The following is a 24,761-nucleotide window of genomic DNA, read 5'->3' as shown; positions in this document are numbered from 1 at the left end:
TTTCATCCGAACTTTAGTCAGCCCGCAGCAGGCTAAAATTCTTGATATTCAAAAAGTTTTTATTTCAAATCAAATTGCCACTGTTAAATAAATTGTCTATTTGAAGTGCAAAAAGGTCAAGAAAAAAAAAATTATGCAGCTTTATCTACAGATCTGCAGCAGCTATGTCTGTTTATGCCCAGGACTTCAAGAGAAAATGCTAAAAATTTAAAAACTTCATTATCGACTTAAAGTTTGCAACTTTACATTATATTAAATAAATAAAACTGATGGAAATGTGAACGTAAGTACAGGTAACTAAAGTAACTATTAAATTTATGCTGACAGTTTGATTGTTTTTCCAGTCAGAAAAAAATGCTCATTAAAAAACTCTGATGCCAAAAAAAAAGTCGATTTTTTCATTTCAATGATTTAATATACCGGTACATCATTTTTACAATGAAAAAATGAATGGTAATGAAAGACTTGGTACTCAACAGTCAATTAACCACTAATACAAGTATTCAACAATAAAATCTTAAACACCATAACATCACAGGCAGGGGATATAAGATATTATCATTGAAATCATAACACCAATGCCTTATATCACAAGATATCATATCACCTATGGCTCATTCCAATACTGATGTACCAAAAATTAATATAGAAAACCCCCAAAATTGGTAATTATATTCAAAACAAGTATTTACTAGTAGTACTAATATGGAATTAGCAAATACGGGTATTTTATGAGGGACCAATATTTGTGGATATCAAAAATATCTTCTTTAATTGTCACATTTACCAGCAAAGATGTACAATCCTGACCCATATTGAGAAAATAGGTGGTTTATACCAGTAAATGCACACTCTGGACCATGGCTTGAGACGCTGAGGTACTTTTATACCGGTATGTACCTGCTATAAAGAGTTTCGATCAATTTCAATAAATGTAATGATTCATAAGGGAAATAGTCACTCTCAAATACCACCCTCAATACACAAGTCAGTCTATTTTAAAGAACAAGTACATGTACTATTGATTCCCCTAAAAAAAACCTCGAAAAACGAATTGACACCATGACTTCAAAGGAGCTGTGGAATCCTTAATACCGTACTTGTTGTGGCTAATTTACGTGTACATTGTTAACTATTTAATTATTGGTGGGGATGCATTTTTGTAAATTTGTTTGAACATACAGTGTACAATTCTTTGGGAATGTAAAATTTACATTAAATTCATAGTTGATGGGTACAAAAATATATAGAGCCAGCAAGATTTTTAACGATTCCTCAGTATGATGATCATGAGCTTTTGCATAATCTTGGTCTAAAAAACAAATCTAAAAAAAACCATTGTGTTTAATATGCTCACACTTATAATTATAATATCTAAGAGAACGAGACGCAGATCTTTAAAACATACATAAAAATCTTTTTTCATCATAACCGCTGGAATCAAACTATCATTGTTAAACTTAAAAACATTATGACTACGGTACATGGATATTAATGCTGGGAAAGCACCATTTGTATGACAATGTTCAAAACATTCAACCTTCCCTTTTTAAAAACAAAAACAAAAAACTTGACAGAAAGCTTTCTACATAATCATAAATACATGCATTCATCTAACCAAATTTATTTTTTCTTCAGGGGTGTACCAGAAGTTTATGAAAGAAAAATTCTGTTGTTCATAAAACATGCAAAGTATCAGTCAGTAAAGATAAATGAATGCATAAAATAAACAATAACATATTGTTTATTAAACTAAATCTCATTTAAATATCTAATCTGAAGAAGTAAAAAAAAATTACATAAAAACAGTTTTGTACATGATTAACATTAACAACAACACATAAAATTTGAAAATTACTGGGAGAGAAAATTTGTTCTACATTAAAATCAAATACACTAGTTTTTTTGTACATATATAATCTCAGGTACACTTAAAAACCGAACAAAGCAGAGATAAGTAAGACAAAGACATCAGTAGTGCATGTAAAAAAACATCTTCATAAATAAATTTCTCTTATTATATAAAATCACTTTCTGTACAATAACTTAAATAAAATTCAAAGTACATGTAAGAAGATTATGTCAATAGATATGTTTGAATTCTTTACACCCCCCCCCCCTTTGCATAACACTTCCTGAATAGCCTTCTTGAACACAATTCCACGGAATGTTGTTTTAAAAGTCTGCATTACTTCTTACATGTATACTGTAGATTCCTGATTATATAAACACAAAGAATTAATATAAATATACACAATATAAAGAGAAGCACCACTCCTGGATTTTATAAAATCTTGTTTTTATTTTTTTTGTGACAGTAAGTAACGGTATACCAAAACTTTGGTGGACATGGTTTAATAATCTAGTACAATTTGATACAAAGCATTTGAATCAAGGGATTAACTTCTTGCATAAAATAAGGAATCTACAGTACCCATCCTACAGGATCTATAATGATATTTCTATTTCTATATACCCTGTAGCTAAAAAAATAAAATTTTCTGCAGACTTCTTGTATATCCAGAATTCATGATATGGAATGGCAAGATTGATCGAGTGATTGAGCTGCCTGATTTCAATACTCTCTTTCGACAGGCTGTTCCTCCTGACCCTAAAAATAAATTTGATATAAAGCAATAAAGAACAAGATGCATAAAAGAGATTACCCAGTAATCAGTAATTAATTTTCAATATATAAATAAAGCCTATCTCTGCATGGGGTTTATAGCTTCTAAAATGAAGAGTAAACAAAATTATTGAAAATGGAACAAATGTATGGAACACTGTATATGTACTTTAAATGTTAAAGGAGTTCCATTCTCTCACCAGAGGTCATGCAACACAAGCTTCACTTATACCACTGTCAATGCCTGTAATATGGTCACTCACATGATCAAAAGCAAGCTTACCGGTAGTTAGCATGTGGCAAGTGATGTTTCGTATCCCCTGCACAATCAGCTTAGAGGGGAGGACACTATGCAAAGACTTACCAGTAGTTGGCAAGTTTAAAAAGATCATAGGAGATGATATTGCAGATGATTTGTATAAAATCAATGATGAATCAAGAGAGTGCAGACACTGCTTTTTTTTTAGAACTTTTGAACAGCTGTCAAGCTAGATCATGTGATCCAGAGTTCAATTCTAGTTCTCACAGTAACTTTGAAATAAAAATGTTTAAAGGTATAAAATATCAAAACTGAATGATTTATAAACCATATTCATATATAAAAGAAGTAAATTACATGAACATTACTTTTAAGAGCATAGCAGGAACAACTACTCTGGATAGAAAATAGAGGAGTTCAGCAATGGGCTGGCATAATGAAATCGCTTTTTTTTTCTTCAAAAAGACAAAGGGAAAGTGCAAAACGAAAATATTGACCTGTGTCTTGCCAGATTTCTGGATTGTTTGGACATTCTTTGAGTCTTCTGAAAGACCAATGCCAAGGTCTTCTGATGTGGTTTGGGGAGATCCTCCAAACGATTCTACCAAAGAAAACAATACAACACTGCAATACATTAACTGCTTCTCTTAATTGAAAAGCTTTACAAAATAATGATCCATAACATTGAAACCAAAGAATTCTAATGATTCAACATTTAAAATATACCTCTTATAGCTAACTTGTGTATGAAATTAGTCAACTCTAAATCAAATATGGGTCTTAATATATTAGTTGAACTATGTATGATTTATGGAATTTTGACAGATTGACTGGAGAACATTTGAAACAGCATTATATATTCTGTTAAAAAATTCAATTGCTATATTTCAAACCTTTAGAGATGGATAAATGGGGTGAAATTGAGTCCCCTCTTAAACCACTCTCTGGCTGACTGTCAAATATGGATGAAAAGTCTAAATCGCTCCCTTTTAATAAAATAAATAAAGAGTAAATAAATTCTGCTTTTCATTATTTGCTAATTAATTATTAATGGATAACAGAGAGAGAGAGAGAGAGAGAGAGAGAGAGACAGAGAGATAAAGAGAGAGAAGAATGATTTTATATACATATTAATGCAAATGACTATACAATAAATATACCGGGTACCTATGGGATCATCATATAAGTCATCTTTTATGGTGGGACTTTGTCCAGATTCAGACAGGTCCTTTTTTCTCTCAGATTCTTCTAGATCATCCTTTCCCTTCAGATGCTCTTGTTTCTGACTAGCTTCTAGAGAATAAAACCAGAAAATAAACAAATATAACTGTCAGATTGTTCTGAGCAAAGTTTTGGACGCTCTTTATTCAGCCAGGAGAAAATAAAGCAAAGCATGACACATGTAATTATGTATGTAATCATAAATTATCGTAGAAGAGAATGGCACTATAAATGCTTATCAATTTCATGTACGGTAAGCTTGTATTTTTTTTTTTTTAAATATTTTTTTTTAAACTGAATCATCTTTCAATGACTTTTACTCTACTGCTTTCATTTTGATTCAAGTTTCATTCATTCAAGTTTTTAGCATTTCTGCAGTCTTTGACCGGCAAATGGTTCTGTGTTCATATGAACTGCAATATCTATGATGACTTTTCTTCCTATTTTGTTGTTATGATGATAATATGTGGCAAAAATATATTTCAATGTGGTTAAGATTAAGATATTTTTTTTAAATTCAGGTTACATTTGATTTTTCTTTTTAAAATTCAACTTAAATGAAAAAAAAAATGCTATGAGGGCCATTTTGAAAATCATTTATTGTATGCAACTGAAGTTTTGTCTGCTAGATGCCCCAAATGCAAATATACTAACAAGATTTTCTAAAGATTACCTCAATACTTATCCAATATTAATGCTCTCTGTCAAGGTAGGGGGTGTTAATATGAATTTTACAATTTATGAATTTCTTCCCCAAAGATGCCACATACCAAAAAATAGTCAAAATTAGCACAATTGATTCGAAGGAGGAGTTAAGAAAATGTTTTAAAAGTTAGCAGATGACAAAGGATGGCCAGTGAAAGAATTATTGTAAATGTATAATATTTTGCATGCACAATATAAGCTGCAATAATGTAGCCCTCTCCATTTTTTTATTTGACTTTCTGGAAAGGCAAGCCCTAGCTCTATAAAAAAAAAACAAGAGGCTAACACCTGAGTACCATAGTCTATACACAGACCTGTTGAGGAATCTCACATGCATCTAATTAAGTTTCATTCTGGAGTAAAAAAAATAAATATACCGGTACCTATGGGATCATCATATAAGTCATCTTTTATGGTGGGACTTTGTCCAGATTCAGACAGGTCCTTTTTTCTCTCAGATTCTTCTAGATCATCCTTTCCCTTCAGATGCTCTTGTTTCTGACTAGCTTCTAGAGAATAAAACCAGAAAATAAACAAATATAACTGTCAGATTGTTCTGAGCAAAGTTTTGGACGCTCTTTATTCAGCCAGGAGAAAATAAAGCAAAGCATGACACATGTAATTATGTATGTAATCATAAATTATCGTAGAAGAGAATGGCACTATAAATGCTTATCAATTTCATGTACGGTAAGCTTGTATTTTTTTTTTTTTAAATATTTTTTTTTAAACTGAATCATCTTTCAATGACTTTTACTCTACTGCTTTCATTTTGATTCAAGTTTCATTCATTCAAGTTTTTAGCATTTCTGCAGTCTTTGACCGGCAAATGGTTCTGTGTTCATATGAACTGCAATATCTATGATGACTTTTCTTCCTATTTTGTTGTTATGATGATAATATGTGGCAAAAATATATTTCAATGTGGTTAAGATTAAGATATTTTTTTTAAATTCAGGTTACATTTGATTTTTCTTTTTAAAATTCAACTTAAATGAAAAAAAAAATGCTATGAGGGCCATTTTGAAAATCATTTATTGTATGCAACTGAAGTTTTGTCTGCTAGATGCCCCAAATGCAAATATACCGGTACTAACAAGATTTTCTAAAGATTACCTCAATACTTATCCAATATTAATGCTCTCTGTCAAGGTAGGGGGTGTTAATATGAATTTTACAATTTATGAATTTCTTCCCCAAAGATGCCACATACCAAAAAATAGTCAAAATTAGCACAATTGATTCGAAGGAGGAGTTAAGAAAATGTTTTAAAAGTTAGCAGATGACAAAGGATGGCCAGTGAAAGAATTATTGTAAATGTATAATATTTTGCATGCACAATATAAGCTGCAATAATGTAGCCCTCTCCATTTTTTTATTTGACTTTCTGGAAAGGCAAGCCCTAGCTCTATAAAAAAAAAACAAGAGGCTAACACCTGAGTACCATAGTCTATACACAGACCTGTTGAGGAATCTCACATGCATCTAATTAAGTTTCATTCTGGAGTATGACTATATGACTATAAAACCTATAATGTTAGCAAAAAAACTTAAAGATCATAATACATATAATACATGATAATGCATCATAATGCATGACCTGATATTGAAAAGGTGCAAGACTCTGATGAAATTTACAATATTAGTAAAGGGCTTCATGGTCTACAAAATTATGAATTCAGTTTTTCTTATAGGTGTGTGGGAGTAGAGAAGATAATTTTTAGACATTATATGCATTTACACTATTACATCTATTTTGGTCCTGCCCTATAGTCAAATTTACAATTTTAGTAAAGGGCTTCCTGGTTAATATACGGTAATTATGAAGTCAGTTTTTTTTACAGATGTGTGAGAAGATTTTTTAACATAATATGCATGAACACTATATGGCCATTAAGTTAAAAATGTAAAATTGTTAATTCACAATGCATGGCGACGGATGAAGACCAACTGAAAAAGGTCAACTGAGTGCCTCAAGTGACCTAAAAAAGGGGGAGAGGGTTACAATACATCATTTAAATTTGAATTAGCGTAATTCTGGATGCATTCTGATACATATATGTATTGCATTAAGCAATATACAGTACTTGATTTAGTCGAGGCCGCTTTCTGCCAAAAACCACTAAAAAGAATACACAGTCAAATGTACTACATTTCCAGTATGTTACCTAAATTTTACACACACAAAAAAGATAATAATATACCTAAGGAATCTATTGGTACATTGTAACAGCTGTCTTGAGGTTGGCTCCCTGTAGGTGCAAACATATCTTTTTTCTCGTTTTCCTCAATCAATGGTTGCATAGAACCACTTTCTGGGTCAACTGATGCCCCAACATTATTTTTCATCCTATCAGCTGCTAAAGAATCAAATCAGAAGAAAGCTATAATCAACAACCATCCAGATTAAAATCTAATAAGTTGCTAGAACTTGTGTTCAAACCCATTGTATATCATATATATAATAAAATATTTTAAACCAACTATCTTCTCAGTACCTATCAAGCTATTTTTTTTTTAACTTAACATATTTTTATTGAATAACTTTAATAAGGATAACCTACATCAGTATATGTACCTTCCTTTTGAAGCTAAATACATGCATTAGATTTACGTAAAAATTGGAGGGGATGGGGCACTTTGTAAGATGCCGGAATAAGATTTACTAAGCAGTGCCCAATGCATTATCTAATTAGGAAGAAAACTAAGATTACTCGAGTGAAATTGTACAGGTTTTCTTTTGTGTGAACAGTATCAATAATCCATTTGTCAACCCTGAATTGTTAAACACCACCTAGCAAGAGAAATGGGGTTCTCTTTATGCAATATTTTGCCCTAAATTAATTAAGTTCAGTAGCTGGTAATTTTTTCATAACCTACAATCAAAATCCAAGTACAGTAATATGAACATCTCTTATATATATGTACAATTGATCTGCAAAACAACAACTTCCTATCTTGAAAGTGTAGAAACGGTTATCCATACAATTACTTTCAATGATGCTTCATTATAATCTGGGGCTTAATTTTAAGATAAACGCTGTGAAATGTTGTGTTTTAAATTGTCATTTTCAATGAAATATGAAGGAAACCAGCTACAAATCTCAGAGTTTTCTCCATTTTTGACGAATGAAATATATCAAGAATTATTCTCTCAAACCGGCATATATAATGTTCTTGACCTTTTCTTTTAATTAATATGATAACAGTAAAAAATTAATTCTGTTGTTTACATAATAATCTCTTATAAATTCAAGTTAATATATGGATGATCCTCCCCAAAAGTAGCTTTGCAAGTTTAGCAGGTATGCACCTAGTCAATAATGTCCAACTTATCTAAGTAGCTTACCCCCCCCCCCCCCCACACACACACACACACAAAAACACACATTCCCTGCAATAGTACCTTACTCTGGCCCCAGAGATTAAAACTAGTATGGTTCAAAGCTTTAAAATAAAATTGACAGTTATGATGATATGCGAATTTGCAGATTATTATTCTAGTAAAGATTTTGCCATTTTTCTCACTCTGATGAACATTTGATTTCATAATTTTATAAATTGTTGAATTGAATCCACAAATAATTGTGTTCAACAAATAATGATGATATCACAGATATACATGTACATACATTTCTGTCTTTTCTTCATCCAGCATATTCCTATGATGAGAAGTACCACAATCAAGATATATGTAACAGCAAAAAGTCCTCTGAAAATATAAAAAATGTTTTTTTTTCTAAAATAAAGAATCTTAAATGGATTATCAGCCATTAAATTTGTTAACTCAATATATATATTTTTTAACAATCATTTTAATCAGATATGTGCTTGTATTTCTATATGCACAATTTGTGATGGGTGCATGTATAAATGTGTCAGTCAGTATGATCCATTATTGGTGACAAGTAAAATGTATTGGATATTAAATGACCATAAATATCTAGACGGTTAGTTAATTTAATTAAATCTGCATGCAAACATGTCAACAGTTCATTACCAATTTTATTGCGAAAGATAATAAGAATACACTGCTACAAAATTTAAAGTTTAGCGAGCTAACAAGTAGGTGTTTAGAGGCCATCATTTACCAATATCCAAAACTGAAAAAATGGATTTTGTAGAATAGAGGTTAGTTTAACATGTCTCTCATAAACATACATGTAGTTCCCTTTGGCAATCTAGTTGCATTTTATTTTCCAGTACTGGGTATGTGCAAAACATGAGAAAAATTGAGATAAATTACATTTTCATATAAAGTTTACTTTATGAATTTAAGGAATAAAAGGTAAAATAATTGTCACACATATAAAGTCACTTTAATTAATACATGTCTGCACTAATATTTGTGAATATAGCAATTTCTTGAGAGGTTCACTGAACATATGATTCCATGAACATACGATCCCATGGTTATGTATAATGGGAGAGGTACCCTTGAACTACACAAATAATGAGCTACAACCAATTCAAAAGATTCCAAAGTACCTAGTGCATGTAATGTACCAGTACCTATATCCTTGTTTCTCTATAATCAGGAGTATCGCAGTCTTTGGGGAAAAGCACCTTCATAATCAGGCCAAAATTATTTCACTGTACCAATATACAAAACCCGGACCTTGTCAAGATAGATTTACAATTCAACATTTACATTCAATGAATATTTAGCCCTGTAATTCCAGGTAAATTCAGGCTTTATTGGATCTGGTCATCCCTGACTGTATTTGCATGATCACCTCATACTACGGTACTCAAAGAATGATTCCTTAAACATTTTACACTTATTTACAATACTTACACTAGAACCCATGGGAGTAGGCTATTGTTTTCATTTGCACTCTTGAGGACTATGAAAGATAAAAAAAAGAAGAAGATTTTGCTAAGTTTAATAAATGCACATTAATACAAGAAACAGTATGTTCCTACAAAAACACTCACAAACAATACATATTTCATACATTATTTCCGCTGCTTGCAGAAATTGATCATGTGATGTTCAATTAGTAAAAAGTATCATTTTCTAGAGGATGATGATTTTTCTAAAAGATCATTATTTTTAATACCGAGCGCAGCGAGAGGCGGGCGAAGCCCGCCTCGCGAAGCGAGGATTAATGGTAACACGTATATATAAGAAAATCAGTGAAAAATGAATGTTGAATCAGGGGTATCATCGATCATTGATTGACTGGTACTTATCGATGTTTATTGCCCCTAAACTAGATTAAATAAGTTCCAGTGTTTCAATAGAAGTTAATTTGAATTAAAAGAAATTATAAAGGAAACCAGATAAGTTTCAATAGTGCTTAAATCAAGAAACACGGCTTGTTCTATGTATGTCTTATCAAATTATCAGATGGAAAATAAAAACATTAACGCCAAGAAACTGATCTTTTAGATACTGAACAAAATATGCAATTTTATTACAGCGGTATTCATATGAATTAAATTGAAGAACATTAAAATAAGAAATAAAAAAATTCGGAACTCTACGTAACTCTCTTCGGCTATTTCCGAAGACAAACTTGAACGTCTGAAATATGACGTCATAATGTAGACTGAGCACGCGACGTTTAGTTTAACTTTGACGAATGGTATGAGTAGGCAACCATGCAGGCGGATCCTACTGTGTGCGTTTTGAATAGATTTTATCATACAAAAATCAAACTGCATAATGTTAAATCTGCGCTCGGTCCAACGGTCACACCGTTTACATATTATAAATGCATATTTAAATAAAAATAATTTAATTTCTCTGTCACAGAAAGGACCAAGTATTATGATCCTGATTTTCTAACTATTGAGTAAGCTAGATCAGAACTATTATATCCCAAAAATAAATTCTATGAGAAAGGTTGTTATTTTATTTATGTCCATATGCACACAGAATATAAACAACTGGATTTTGATAATAAGTTCTTAAACCTTTGAAATATTTGTCACATTGATAACATTCAATATTTAAAATATATATTATGATCACAAAAGAATATAAATTGTCCTTTATAATTATGGTAAGCTCTCAGGGAATTAAGCTTTTCCTTGATTTTTGAGCATTAAACAAATCTATGTTTGTCGTTATTTTCAATGAAGCGATACAATCAACACTTTAGCACTTAAATGCGGCGAAATCCCCCCCCCCCCTTCTTTTTTTATTTTTATTTCTTACCTTTATCAGGTGGGGTTGAGGGAGGTGAGGTTGACCCACTGGGACGAGTTGCAACACTTGTGGAGGGATCTGGCTTGCATTCAATATCCTGGACAATCGTTCCAGGAAATTCAACAGAGTGACCTTCTGGACACCTGGTGTAAAGAATTAAACTCAGACATCATATCACATGGTAACACAACCTCTCTGCACACCAAAGATTTATCAGTACATGTACTTGAAAAACATGTGGGCCAACAATTACATAAAAAAACCTTATTTTCAGGATAGTTGAAAAATAAGGATTTAGTTGAAATTTTTAGATATGATTTTTAAAACTATAACAAATCATTTACCGGTAGTAATAAATTTTTTTTATATAAAAGCTTTAAATTTTGAACATTTTTGTATCTCCTTATACAGAGCTCTCCATCTTAAGAAGATCAATATAATCTAGCTAAAAAGATCACGTCATCCAGCCCTCTTAAAAAAGTTAAAATATTTATAAACACAGCAGATAATACGTATATGACTCAAATTACAATGAAGATATCAGAACAAAAAAAACTGAATTGCACAAAATGATCGATCCATCTGAAGGAATTTACTTAGAATATGGACTACAGATGCTGCTTCCACTCAGGGCTTTAAAATACCCCTGAGGACAAATTCCCACTGTTCCTGCAAAAATAAAAGGCAGATCATCAGGTACAATTTTACCGACAATTAGCTTTCTTTTGAATCATGATTAAGGAAATTTGAATTTGAATGCTGCTAAAGGGATCTTTTCGTGCTCTTTTTTAAGTAGTACAGTATAACTCTTTTAGTACGAACACGGATATTGCGAATTCACGGATATAGCGAAGTCATCTTGGATCCCCAGCTATGTAAATTTAATGAATTTCTTATACAGTTATAACGAATTACGGATATAACGAAGTAATTTCTTAGGTCCCAGTGACTTCGTTATAAACAAATTTTTGCTGTATTTGGAAGTATAAAATTTATTAGTATTAAAAGTCAAAATTTCAACAAAGTTCTACTGGTTTAATTTCACAGTGTTCCAGATCAATTTTTTTTTTATATTACTTGTTGTTGTCTGCTCCGTGTATTAAAAGGGTTGTTGTAATCCAATCATAAATTATTGAGAGCTGATCCAAAACATTATCTTCACCACAATAAATTCTCTCGCACCCACGCAAATATATATATATATATATAGACACAAACTGTAGAATCAATCACAGATGATTTTTTATAAGTGTAGATTCCTTATCTTACCTGTCTGTGAGTATTCAACTATGTGATAATCCATTTTGCGCATCTTATTGCGAGAATAATAAATTCCAAACACCCAATTTTTTATCATAGTTTCATTTAGTTTACATGACATAAAATCAAAAGTGAGATTTTAAAAACAGTGAAATTTTAATTAGAAATCTCCTGTATACACCAACCATTAAGCTTCAGCTCCATTCCTCTCTCCATTGCAGATTTTTTTAAAGCATCATTTGCCTTTTGGCAGTTAAGAGGATCCTCTCCATATAACCATTTCTCACGGTTACATAAACAAACTGGAATGCCACTTTTCTTACATTCCAGAGGATTATCCAATATGGCCTCTGAAAAACAAAATTTAGTCTGGACTTGAAAATACTGGTATTAATCTCCAAAGGAAAGAAGTTTTTTACCCCTCTTTCTTTTTTTTAGGTCAATATTGTATAATATTTGTGGCTTTTTTCAGCAAATTAATTAATTAATAAACAAATTGAATACTTTAATTTTTATTTAAAAGCAAGAAAATCCTTTTTTTATAGCAAAGTCTGCATTTTTCCCTTTTATTTATTGACATTTTTAAAATTAAAGCATTTTTTTTTCATAAAAAAAGAAGAGAAAATAACAACCTGGTGCACATTCACATTCGGGAACATGACAAATATCATAAAAATAGGACCAATTGCTAGTATTAATCTGTTCTGGAGTTACTAATCCATCACGGCATGGTCTACATGAGTCTAAACCCTCATCTTGGGTGCAAAGTTGAAATTGCTGGTCTATATGGTAAAAAAACAAACGAAAAAAAAAACCATTGATACATTATAATATATATATAAACATAAACTGCTACATAAACATAATCGGTATACATTATACATACATTATAATATATATATAAACATAAACTGCTACATAAACATAATCGGTATACATTATATATCGGTAGTCATAAATGTAATACTATTCTATAAAGTTAAAAGTATACAAATATATAGAAATATAGTTATTACTGTAATATTTTTTTATAGACAATTAAAAAGTATATACCTGCATGTACCAGTATATACATTTAACAATATATATTAACATTTTCCAGTGTCTTTGCCTGTGATAACACTACGTATCGATTTTGTACTATATAACCCATAATACAAATGACGCCAAATTGAGGCGCCAGCGGGGTTTGCTTATTTATATTTAAATATTTAATCGTACGATTGCTTAAAATTATATAAATATAAGTAATAAGGAATCATTCTTTGAATATTACGAGGTAATAATTTCGGTCGGGGCGTGATCAAATCTATCATAAAGCCCTTCGGGCTTTATTGGATTTGATCACGCCCCGACCAAAATTATCACCTCATAATACTCAAAGAATGATTCCTTATATAAAACAGTAAGAATGATTTTGTTGTTTCAAACATAATTTAAGAGTATAATGATAATTCATCAGAGAAGTTCATGTTTATTTAATGTGTATAGTAATAAGTTTAAAAAACAAAACATACCCGGTACTATAGTCTGTCTCAAGATATTTTTGCTGCATATTTTCTTAAATTATTTGATATTTATACAGACGATGTTCATTCGATAGTATGAAAAAATCCCAAAATTTCCCTTTTGAAACGCTTGTCAGGTTTCAATACAAGGCTAAAAATAGAAAGTCTACAGGGATTTTGCATTGCATCAGCCATAATTAAGCCCGGATGATAACGTTGAAAAATTGTGCGATGTATTCCGAGTGTGTACTTCCGAATGGAGAAAAGATGTCAACATTCCCCATTATGAATCCTCGTAATGTTTTCGTTCCTGTGAAGTTTTTTCGAGGGAAAAATGATAATGTGTGAATGAAGTTATCTTGGAAATTATTCCTTTCATCTATTTCAAATGGACTTCTTTCACAGGTATGTGTATTTTTATCAAAAATTGTCTAAATGTGCAGCATAAATATCTTGGGACAGACTATAGTCTTGCACTTCTCATATACCAGTATACTGCTATTCTGGGTAACCATGCAATACATGAGTGTTGGATGGTCTTCAAGCTTTGTTTTTTTTTTATTTTTAAAAAAGCAAATTTTATTTATTTTACAATGATTGATCAACAAGCAATACATTGTACCACTTATATTAATATCTCTTGGATGTTAGCATGAGGGGTCATTGATGTGGGAGGAAAATGGAGTACCCGAAGTAGGAAACCAACATGTCCATGCAAGCAGGCAACGACCATACCCTATCACACAACCACTGTCGATCAAAGGGATCAAATTCTGGACTGGTTGCGGCAGTGAGAAGCAAGTGCATTTTCCATGCACTTCCCCTCTTGGTCACCTTAATTTAATTTTTAAACTTGTTCTGCTGAAGAAAGCCATTGTAGCTTCTTATTCCTGTTTTGACGATATTTTTTCAAATTGTAAAACAATTTATCTGACACTTGATTTGTAAAAATACAAATCAAAACTTTATATTTAAACCCTTTGCTTAAAAATTAGTAGTACTGCATTGAATGGAATGAATATTGTTAAAGAAAAGATACTGCAAACATTAACTTCTCTTTCTGAAATTAACAACAATCTAATAAAATAAATAATTTAAATGTGATCTATTACTGCATGTCGTCCAGATTTAAAATTGTCAAATACTGTTCAAAGTTTTTTGCATGCAAAAAATATTTGCAACTTTTATATCCGGTACTTTTTAATCACACATTTGTTTATAAATAAATGTTATCAAAAGCTAGTATTACATGTAAACACATGTTAATAAACAGCTTTATTTTGTCCTAGACAAAGTTCCGCAAGAACAGTTGACAACAGAATACTGTGGAATCATTAGATTTCATGGTGGCTCAATTTTCGTGGAATTCGTGGGTACCTCTCATCCAAGAATTAACATCCACCACGAATTAATAAATTAAATTATATTTCCTTTTGAAGGTATATGAGAATACACGAAATTATGTCCCCACAAACCTGTATAATTTAAGCAATCCACGAAAATTGGCCCCCACGAATCTTAATGATTCCACAGTACATGATTATCCTTGAGTATTTATTCTAAAATTACTGGTAATGATAAGTTACATATCAAATCATCAGTAAATATCAGTAAATCAATTTTTTTTCCACATTTAAAAAGACCAGAAAAAGTGAGCATTCTTACTCTTCGAACACGAGATAGGCCAGCAGCAATATCCTTTATCTGTATGATGAAATCCTTCAGGACATTTGGCACCCTGGACTAATGAAAATGTAATTAGACTGCTCAAAACCTGAAAATAAATATGACGTACGATTTTGAAATTGCATGTACTCAATTTAACAGAGATGGATACCATTTGCTGGGGTTGAACCCAAGTCCTGTGGTATACAAATACTATAATACAAACGAGATTGTAAATTAGTAAACAAACTAATTAAAGTCAAAAATTCGAAATGATAACATACCTTTAGGAATCAAATAAATATTATATTCAATTTACAAATGATTCATTAATCTTACCAGCAGAAAGATGTATTCCCGACTTTTCAAAGTGGCCATGCTATTTTTGGTGATTTCAACCGCATATTCTAAATGCAGAATCAAAACATTCAAACATATAATTCATATTCAACATATACATACAATTCATTTTCACAGTCATCAATCTGAATGGCAGTCTTGCCATTCAATAAATTTTATCTTGTTATAAATATAAATATGCATTATGGAATTTTTTCAAATGCAGAATCTGTTTGTATGAGCTTTCTTTTGCTAAACTTCTCATATACCAGTATACTGCTATTCGTCATATTGGTTGTGTATACCTGTGCATAATTTTTTAAGTTTTCTAATAAACTTTTACTCAAATATTTTTTTAGATTGGTGTTTTAGCTTAACTTATGAATGATCAATGATAAAAAAAGACATTGTAGTACAACTTGTAAGTCAAGAAGCAACCCCCCCCCCCCAATGAAAAATCAAATAATACATGAATTTCCAAATGCCATAAGGGAATAAATCTTAATACTGTGGTTTTATTAATATTCAAGGGTATCAATTTTCATGGATAAAGTGAAAATCACAGTTTCAAGGATACGTAAATTCGTGGCCAATGACCCTAGCAATACAAAATGTTAATAGAAATTGCACTTCATACCTTATTGTATGACACAATTTTTTTCAATTCACTTCTTAGCTATAAAAAGCGATATTGCATCCTATGAGACTATACTATGTATAATTATTATACTTTCATGTTAAATACTGAAATCTGATTGGTTTAGACACAGTTGATAATCCGTTCTATTACCCTCAGTGTTAGCAACACACTTAGCAACAGATAACAACGAATTGTTACATGCACGTAAATAATGCGCGTACGGTTCGCCGTGGAATTCACGTCATTTCTATATTTAAAATCAGTAAAAGTAAAAAAATCTCTAAAATTAAGACATTCAGTATAATAAAATAAATAGTGCCTGTTTGGGAGGTAACAGTTAACTTTGACACCCCTCGAAAACTATTGTTAACCTCTGCTTCGTGTCAGTTGACAATGGTTTTTTCGGGGTGTCAATTTAAACCTGACACCCCGAAAAAACCATTGTCAATTGACACGAAGCAGAGGTTAACAATAGTTTTCGAGGGGTGTCAAAGTTAACTGTTACCTCCCAAACAGGCACTATTCATTTTATTATACTGAATGTCTTAACTTTAAAGAAAACATACTGCTTCTTATGTAGAAATAATGTGAATTCTACGTCGAACCATACACGCATTATTTACGCGCATGTAACAATTTGTTGTGTTACCCCTTTCCAAGTCTGTTGCTAACGCTGAGGGTAATAGAACGGATTGTCAACTGCATCTTAACCAATCAGATTTCTGAAAAATCCGTATTTAACATGAAAGTATAACAAATTATTTTGTCATATGTCTTATGATATATCATATGATACAAAATAATGCTGTTATTATCATAAAACAATAGAAATTGTATCATATGATATGACATTGTATAAATATATGATATTGTATCATATAATGTATGATATTGCATTGTGTTATACATTATTTTATTATAATTATATCAACATATAATATATAATAACATATGATACAATATAGTATCATATGATAATAATACAATATCATATCACATGACAGATTACAATATTAAAACATATGGTTTTATATTGTATGATATAGAATGATCATGTATGATTTATTATGACATTGTATCATATGATACATGATACAACATTGTATCATATCTTGTGATACAATGAATATATTATTAGTACCAATTAAAACCTATTGTTTAAGTCACATGTATCAGAAAAACCAAAAATAGCACGTGCAAAGAGAAATTTTGGCTCTTCATTTTCCGCTTAGAAGTGGACAAGATAGGACAACACATAAAAAAAATGGAAATAAACGACACATGTGAGGGTTTTTTTTATTTGGGTGGCCACCACAATTGACGATATTACTCTTTCGCAAGCAAGTGAGCAGATAGAGAAGGAGACTAGGTGCGAAAATTTGTTAGAGAACATCACATTGTCCCAAGCAATCGACTTGTACAGTCCCGGACCTGCCGACATGGAATCGGACTACTTAGTGGAATTTCACCTCCCTACAAAGGGAGGATCTAACATGCCGATGGGTCACTATGAACATTTTGTTAATAATAATGACTTGAAAGATTTGCTTAATTCGACAGAAAACAAAAACAAGCAGAAGAACACAAATTGGTCATTAACTACAATCAACCACTCAGGTGCTCCGCTCGGATGACGGGGGACCTGGGCTGCGTTTTACAAAAGAACTTACGATAAAGTCGTAAGTATTTTCAGTCTCATGGAATGCTCTATGAGTTACAAAATTTAAATAAAACTATCAATTTACACTTTTTTTAATTTCTGTAATCATATTCTACAGCCATTAAATTAAAACATTTATTAGATTTTGAAAAATAAGCATTCATTAATTTGGTCGTAAGTTATAAGTCCCGTTGTAAAACGCAGCCCAGATCCCGGATATTCTGGCCTTCTCAGCAGAGGAGCTTAATTTTTGGCTATCAAGATTTATTGTTGAACTGACGCACCCAAGGATGGAAAGGCCTACCCTCTTAAAACACTTTACAAATATGCTTTGTACTGGACTTTTAAGACATCTTCGAGAAAATATTGTGAAACATGGAAAAAATATACGGTATACGTCCCAAAGACTTGACTCTTAAAGTTTTGGAAGGTGTGGTGCTATCTAATGCAAAGGCAGCACATACTCATTCATGCCTAAATGCACACAAGGTGACGTAATGCAGTTTCGATTCTTCAACAATGTAAATAAAGACTTAATTTTGTTTAAAATATCTTTTCAAACAGGTTGCAATCTACACTGATATTAACGGCATTTATATCAGCAGAAATTGTCAGTGACTGACGCCTTTTGCCTCCTCTGAATTGGATTCGGTGTATAACTGATCAAGTGAAGTCGAGCAGAATTTACATGAACTGCGAATGAATGAAACACGTGATCGCTGTTTGTGATTGATTTACATGAATGAAAACTCTTAAATTCTATAATTTACCGGTAAATACTTACAATATTCAGTTTTGTGTCCAAATAAGATCTTCGATTTCCTTTTTTTTTCAAACGCGACACACCCTTGGGCTTGGTATGTTGGCCGACGACCGGTATTGAAATAAAAAACAAACGTGGTTTCGGTTTCGATAGACTGGTCCTCTGTCTCTATCGAACTATATCGCGCATATCATAGTCTAGTCCTAATTTCTATCAAAGTACTGGAAGTACTGATAGACGGAGGCATCATTTCGGAGGAAATTAAACTTATGACAATATATGATTTTTTTTTATTTAAGAAAAAACAGCGCGCTTACTCTTATCATGTTAGAATATTCGCGAAGTGGTTTAGTATTATGGCAATTTAAGGTCGCGAGGATATTTTTCAGGTTGACACCAGAGTTATGTAGATAATATTAAAATAATTAGTGTTGTTCTCTTATTTAAACTCTATAAGCTTGTTATATTACTACTTAAAGGTGTTTATTATTTACCAATCACAAATTGCATCACAAAACAACATGGGAAACTGCACATCCTTTTAAATGCATACAACTCGAATTACTCGAAAAATACAATGCAAACTATTTATGTACACAGTTTTTTTCTTGCGTATATTTAGTTTAAGTCGATATTATTTCCTGTGTTTAGTGATTTGCAAACCCAAGGTAGAAAACGGCATGTCCAAGAAGTTTTCACACCGTTCAAGACAAAAGATAACCTCTAAATTGCAAACTACTTCGTCTAACCGTACAACACCCCCCTTTTTTATCTTACAGAAGGGGTTTCTTGATTAACGAGTGTCGTCGATCCAGATATTCTCTTATTATGATCGTTATGAGAGAGAGAGAGAGAGAGAGAGAGAGAGAGCGTTCTCGGCGTATTTTACATTCATTTGAAATATACTAATTATAATATTATATATTCAAAAAATTAGTATCCACAAAAGAATATAGTATATTGTGATTGAATCCCGCATGCAGTTTCAGTCCGAGTCCACGTGTTACCCCTGTTAATCAAATTAACGCGCGAGGTTCACCACGTGTTGGAATAAAGTTTCGTTCTTACAGTTTTCATATCAAGTAAGGAGAAAAGAAGTATGCCTAACAAAAACGTATTACACACTGTTTGTGATGTTTGATGTAAAGATTGATATACTGTGTTTTTGAAGATTAATTCGTATACCAGTACTTCGTTTTTCTTAACAAATCTCTCTCTCTCTCTCTCTCTCTCTCTCTCTCTCTCTCTCTCTCTCTCTCTCTCTCTCTCTCTCTCTCTCTCTCTCGTTAAGACTATGAACACAATAAACACATGAGCTTAATTTTTGCTATTTATTTTGAATTTCCAGAGAACTCATGTTCAGTTACATGGTACCAGTATTAATGATATATATTATGGCAATTGTTTGCTTCAGGTTTTTTTGGGGTCAATTCTAGCTATTTTTTTTTCACGCGCGACAAAATTATCAGCGTGTAAAAACATAGTGACTTCCCAAATCACTTGCGGGGGAGGGGGGGGTGCAGCTGTAAAGAAAGATACGTCTCCGCGGGAGATTGATTGATAATACGCGAACGATATATACGACGGAGACAAAGAAGCACACCATGTTTATTCACATCTTCCCAAGTCAAGGGTTTCTGATCCGCTCTGCTCTACATAAACCCTTGACCGAAAAGACAATACATATGCGGGTTAACGATTACGCCATCTAGTGACAGTACTCATTTTTAAACTTTTGTGACCTCTTGTTCTGAATAATCAGAGAATGCTTTATAAACAGAAACAGTATAGCAATATGGCTGCTCCCATGAACAAAATCAAATTCGTAGCAAATATGGATTCATTCGGACTAAAAACCGATAACAGTAAGTCAAATACTTACTATTCCGTCTCAAATTTATTTGACACCGGTTCAACATTGATCATTCACAATTAACATCATTATTGAACAGTTGAAACAACATTTCTCATTGGATCATGCAAACTTGTATGACACCAACCAGCGTGCGAGGTTTCTAACCCCGTCAAACTCTGCCTATTTGGTCAAGGGTTTATGTAGAGCGGAGCGGATCAGAAACCCTTGAATTGGGAAGATGGTTTATTCATTGAATCTCATAATTATTCATTATTTCGTCCACCGCTAGATGGTGCTTAAGGAATCCTCATTATTTGACGTCACGGGCAAGACAATCACAATATACGGAGGCTGTTCTAAAAAAGAGCTCTAGAAATACGTTTTAACAGCAAATATTTATAATTTGGTTCAGCATGGTTTTTTTTATCATAATTAAAGTATGCTGAGTCTGAAAAAATATGCTGGTCTTCATGAAAATGGCGTTAAGTAGGTCAAAATGGCGATTCAAAATGGCGGACAGCCAATCTTCAAATTTTTCTCTTAAAGTCTCCTAAATGGGAAAAAATAATGACAAACACTGATGAATTGATCCATAATAGCAATGTGTGCTGAGTCATATAAATTATGCTGGCTTTCCACAAATGTGGTTAATTAGGTAAATGTGGTGATTTAAAATGGCGGATAACAAAATTTTGTTAATTCGTCATAAATGGACATAATGCGTGAGACAAACAATGAATATTCAGTCCAACTAAGTTTTTAATCATAACTTAGGTGTGGATAGTCAGGAATAATATGCCATTTTCAAGAAAATGTCGTAAATTATCTATAAAAAAAAATGGCGATTCATAACGGTGGGCATCTAGATTTTGTATCTTTTCCCTTTAGTTTCTTAAATGGTGAAAAAGCGAGAAACAAACAATTATAATATTTTAAATAAATTTTCAAATCATAAGTAAGACTTGCTAAGTCTAGAGAATCATGCTGGTTTCCACCAAAGCGATGCTTTTATGTCAAAATGGCGGACAGCCAGATTTCATATTTTTTTTCTTTAAAGTTTCTTAAAGCGGAAAAAAGCATGAGACTGGAACAAGTTTAAATTTGGTCCAGCAAAGTTTATCAATAAAACTAAGACATGCTAAGTCCTAAGAAATATACAAGCAATGACGGAAATTCCGTAAATAGATCAAAATGGCCTACAGTCAGATTTCATCACTTTCTATTGAAGTTTTTTTTAACAAGGAACAAATCATTAAAACAATTATAGTCCGGTCCGACAAAAGGTTTTTATTCATAATTAGGGTATACAGAGTTTGACGATATATCTTAATTTTATAAAAATGGCGTTATTTGGGTCAAAATGGCGTTTCAAAATGGCCGACAGCCAGAATTCATAATTCTCTTTTAAAGCCGTTTACATGGATGAAACGTGTAAGTATTACATTATACAAATATGCACATGAAAAATTAGATTGGAACACTTTAAAGAAGAAAAAGAATAGTTTCATATTTTACTAAAAATTGTTAATATCTTCCGTTTTGTCTTATTAAGGCGTATAGCGGTATCTTTTTTTAAACATTCTGTGTTCATGCTTTTCAATATCCGTCTTGTTCATAAACCTCTCTGGGTTTTATTTAATTATCTAAGTTTAATTAAGTTCGTGAAATACAACAAATGCTTACAAAACAAAGTTTGAGAGAGGAGAAATATTTCTGCTCTATAAAACTAGTGTTTTTAGGCTTTAAAGAGATAACAGAGATACAATCAGGTACTTAGGAACAGTGTACGACATGAAGAACTATTCTAGTATATGTCTGTCTCTTCCTTTAATACCTTTCTAGCAAATAAATCTGACTTATATATCATCATATATACACTGGAAAAGCTCGTGATTCAAAATTATCCGATATCAACATATCGTCCAGCTTTATATATAGTGATAAGTATGCGCAATATGTTTTGGGCAACCCAAAGAATTTTATTCTTTTTAACATTACCGGGGACAATTTATATATTGTATAAGGAATCAAGCTGCCGTTGTCTTCGTTAAAGATAAAATTAATAACCTCTTGCAAAATTGTTAACATGTGTTTTGCCAAATGTGCTGAGAAAAGTATAGCAATGCATATCCATATTTAGAGGAAAAGTTGAGGCTTTTTTATGCTGGACCATGCCAGTGTTAATTTGCAACATATATCTTCACAACTAAGTTTGCTGATGGATGTATGAACCTCCTTTAAACCGATAAACATCCTTGTCAATGTTGTTGAAGAGAAAATGTTCCCCTTTTATAGAACTTTGAATTAGCACTTGGTTCATTTCATTCACTGATTTGGTGTGACACAACTTCTTATTTCTACAGCATATCGAGAAAATCGACATAATAAGTGAACTGAAACAAGTATGAAAAGGGGAACTAACTGACCAGAAAATCAAAGAGTTCGAGAAGTTCTTTAGTTAACCAAGACACATTGCCCACAGACACTGTTTAATTTGCTTTCTTCCTATAATCGCACTTTCGCCTTCGCATTTTTTGATAGCATTCAGAAAGTCTCGGTCGATTACATAGAATTTGATGCAGACACCGTACTCGCCAAGGTTTTCCGATTAATCCATGATATCATTGGTACGCATGCGCTAGGCCATTGTGCTTACTATAAATGTTTATAAATATTTTAATGTGTATATATATGTGACATATATGTTTACCAGTGCTGGCTATGTCTAATCATTATATACTCCATATAAAATGTAATGTCCGCCATAATGTATACATATGCACTTCCAGACTCCTGTCACTTACCAGCTGTCTGTTTACCGTGGATCAAACACATTAATATTCTAATTTCATTATGCGACACTCCTTGCTGATGTATGGATCTAGAGGGGGAGAGGGGGTCCGCCCTCCGGAAAATTCAATATTAATAACTTCACACATGCAGTAAAGGGGGAGAGAGGGTCCGGATCTCATCCCCCCGGAAAATTGAATTTGATTAATTAATATGTATAATAAAATCTCCAAAATATGTCTCGAAACCCCCCCCCCCCCACCCCCGACAAATATAATTATCCATCCAACCCCCCAACCCCCCCATGAAAAAGTTATGAATCTGCGCAGGCTGTTGAAAATAAATTCTAAAAAGTTCATCGTCTGCCTCAGATGTCCTTTTATACAGCTAAAATTGTCTTTAAACGATAGAGAGCTCCACAATTATAAAAAGGCGAAGGTGAAAGTGCGAAGATGCGAAGGCGAGAGTGCGAAGTCGCGATGGCGAAGGTGCGATAGTAGTATCGCTTCTTCGCTTTCGCAACTTCGCACTTTCGCCTTCGCATCTTCGCGCTTCGCCGTCGCATCTTTGCACTTTCGCTTCTTCGCCGTCGCACCTTCGCACTTTCTCCTTCGCAACTTCGCACTCTCGCACCTCGACCTAAAGGCGAAAGTGCGAAGGTAGAAGTGGCCCCATCGGAACACCATAGAGATGGGATAACAAAATTAAATGATGGTTGTTTGTTGCTGGAACTAATGACCTTAAGATCTTATTTCATACCTAAAGCTTTCTTAGATTTGATAGCTTGCAACTGCCCCACAGGTTACAGAACCTTTATGTGTGAATGTAAACGTGCCTACTTCCCGGGCAAAGACATTTACAAATTTCAAATCACAATCTTATCATTCAAAAAAAGATTGTATAAGTAACATAATATACTGCAGCTTAATAAGGGAAAACAGAAAAAAAATCCAAATAAAAACCTGGTGGAGTTTTTTCTAGTAATACAAGTGTTCAAATTTGATTGTCAGTTAAATCATTAGTATTGAAATTATGATATTCAAACATGTTCCCCATTTAAGAGGCCTTTAGCAGTCTAAATAGATTGGTTACTAGTATACACCAATTTGAATTGCCATTTTGACAAAATTAACGTCATTTTCATGAAGGCCAACACATTTCATTAAACTTGGTACAACATTATTATGATAAATCTAATTTGAACATGCACAAAGTACGCGCCGTAGCTCTGCGTTCTGATAAACACGCCGTAGAAGCGTAGTGAGATCGCCGTGACAGCGCCGTAAGATCTCCAACAGCGCCACGAGAGCTCC

At 32.4% G+C, this 24,761-nt stretch overlaps 1 protein-coding gene across 1 annotated transcript; it reads right to left on the bottom strand.

Annotated features, from left to right (window-relative positions):
* Positions 1-446: 446 nt before the first annotated feature.
* Positions 447-18,983, bottom strand: LOC136276482 (uncharacterized). Its single transcript, XM_066088566.1, has 15 exons — positions 18,825-18,983; positions 15,741-15,808; positions 15,402-15,510; positions 12,861-13,010; positions 12,414-12,578; positions 11,565-11,637; positions 10,978-11,111; positions 9,610-9,658; positions 8,444-8,523; positions 7,016-7,171; positions 5,195-5,320; positions 4,053-4,178; positions 3,779-3,871; positions 3,383-3,486; positions 447-2,611 (listed from the first exon to the last, which is right to left on the bottom strand). Exons 2-15 carry the CDS (start codon positions 15,777-15,779, stop codon positions 2,576-2,578), a joined length of 1,440 nt encoding a protein of 479 aa, XP_065944638.1. The 5' UTR covers positions 15,780-15,808; positions 18,825-18,983; the 3' UTR covers positions 447-2,575.
* Positions 18,984-24,761: the final 5,778 nt, after the last annotated feature.

The sequence above is a fragment of the Magallana gigas genome, chromosome 6 (assembly GCF_963853765.1).
Source record: "Magallana gigas chromosome 6, xbMagGiga1.1, whole genome shotgun sequence".
NCBI lineage: Eukaryota > Metazoa > Mollusca > Bivalvia > Ostreida > Ostreidae > Magallana > Magallana gigas.
This window is presented reverse-complemented; position numbering and strand designations above follow the sequence as displayed.

Coding starts and splice junctions, on each gene's coding strand:
- LOC136276482 (XM_066088566.1), bottom strand. CDS start 15,779: ATGGCCACTTTGAAAAGTCGGGAATACATCTTTCTGCTG. Junction 15,511..15,740: donor GGGAATACATCTTTCTGCTG/GTAAGATTAATG, acceptor ATTTATTTTCAG/GTTTTGAGCAGTCTAATTAC. Junction 2,612..3,382: donor AGAAATCTGGCAAGACACAG/GTCAATATTTTC, acceptor ATTTATTTTTAG/GGTCAGGAGGAACAGCCTGT.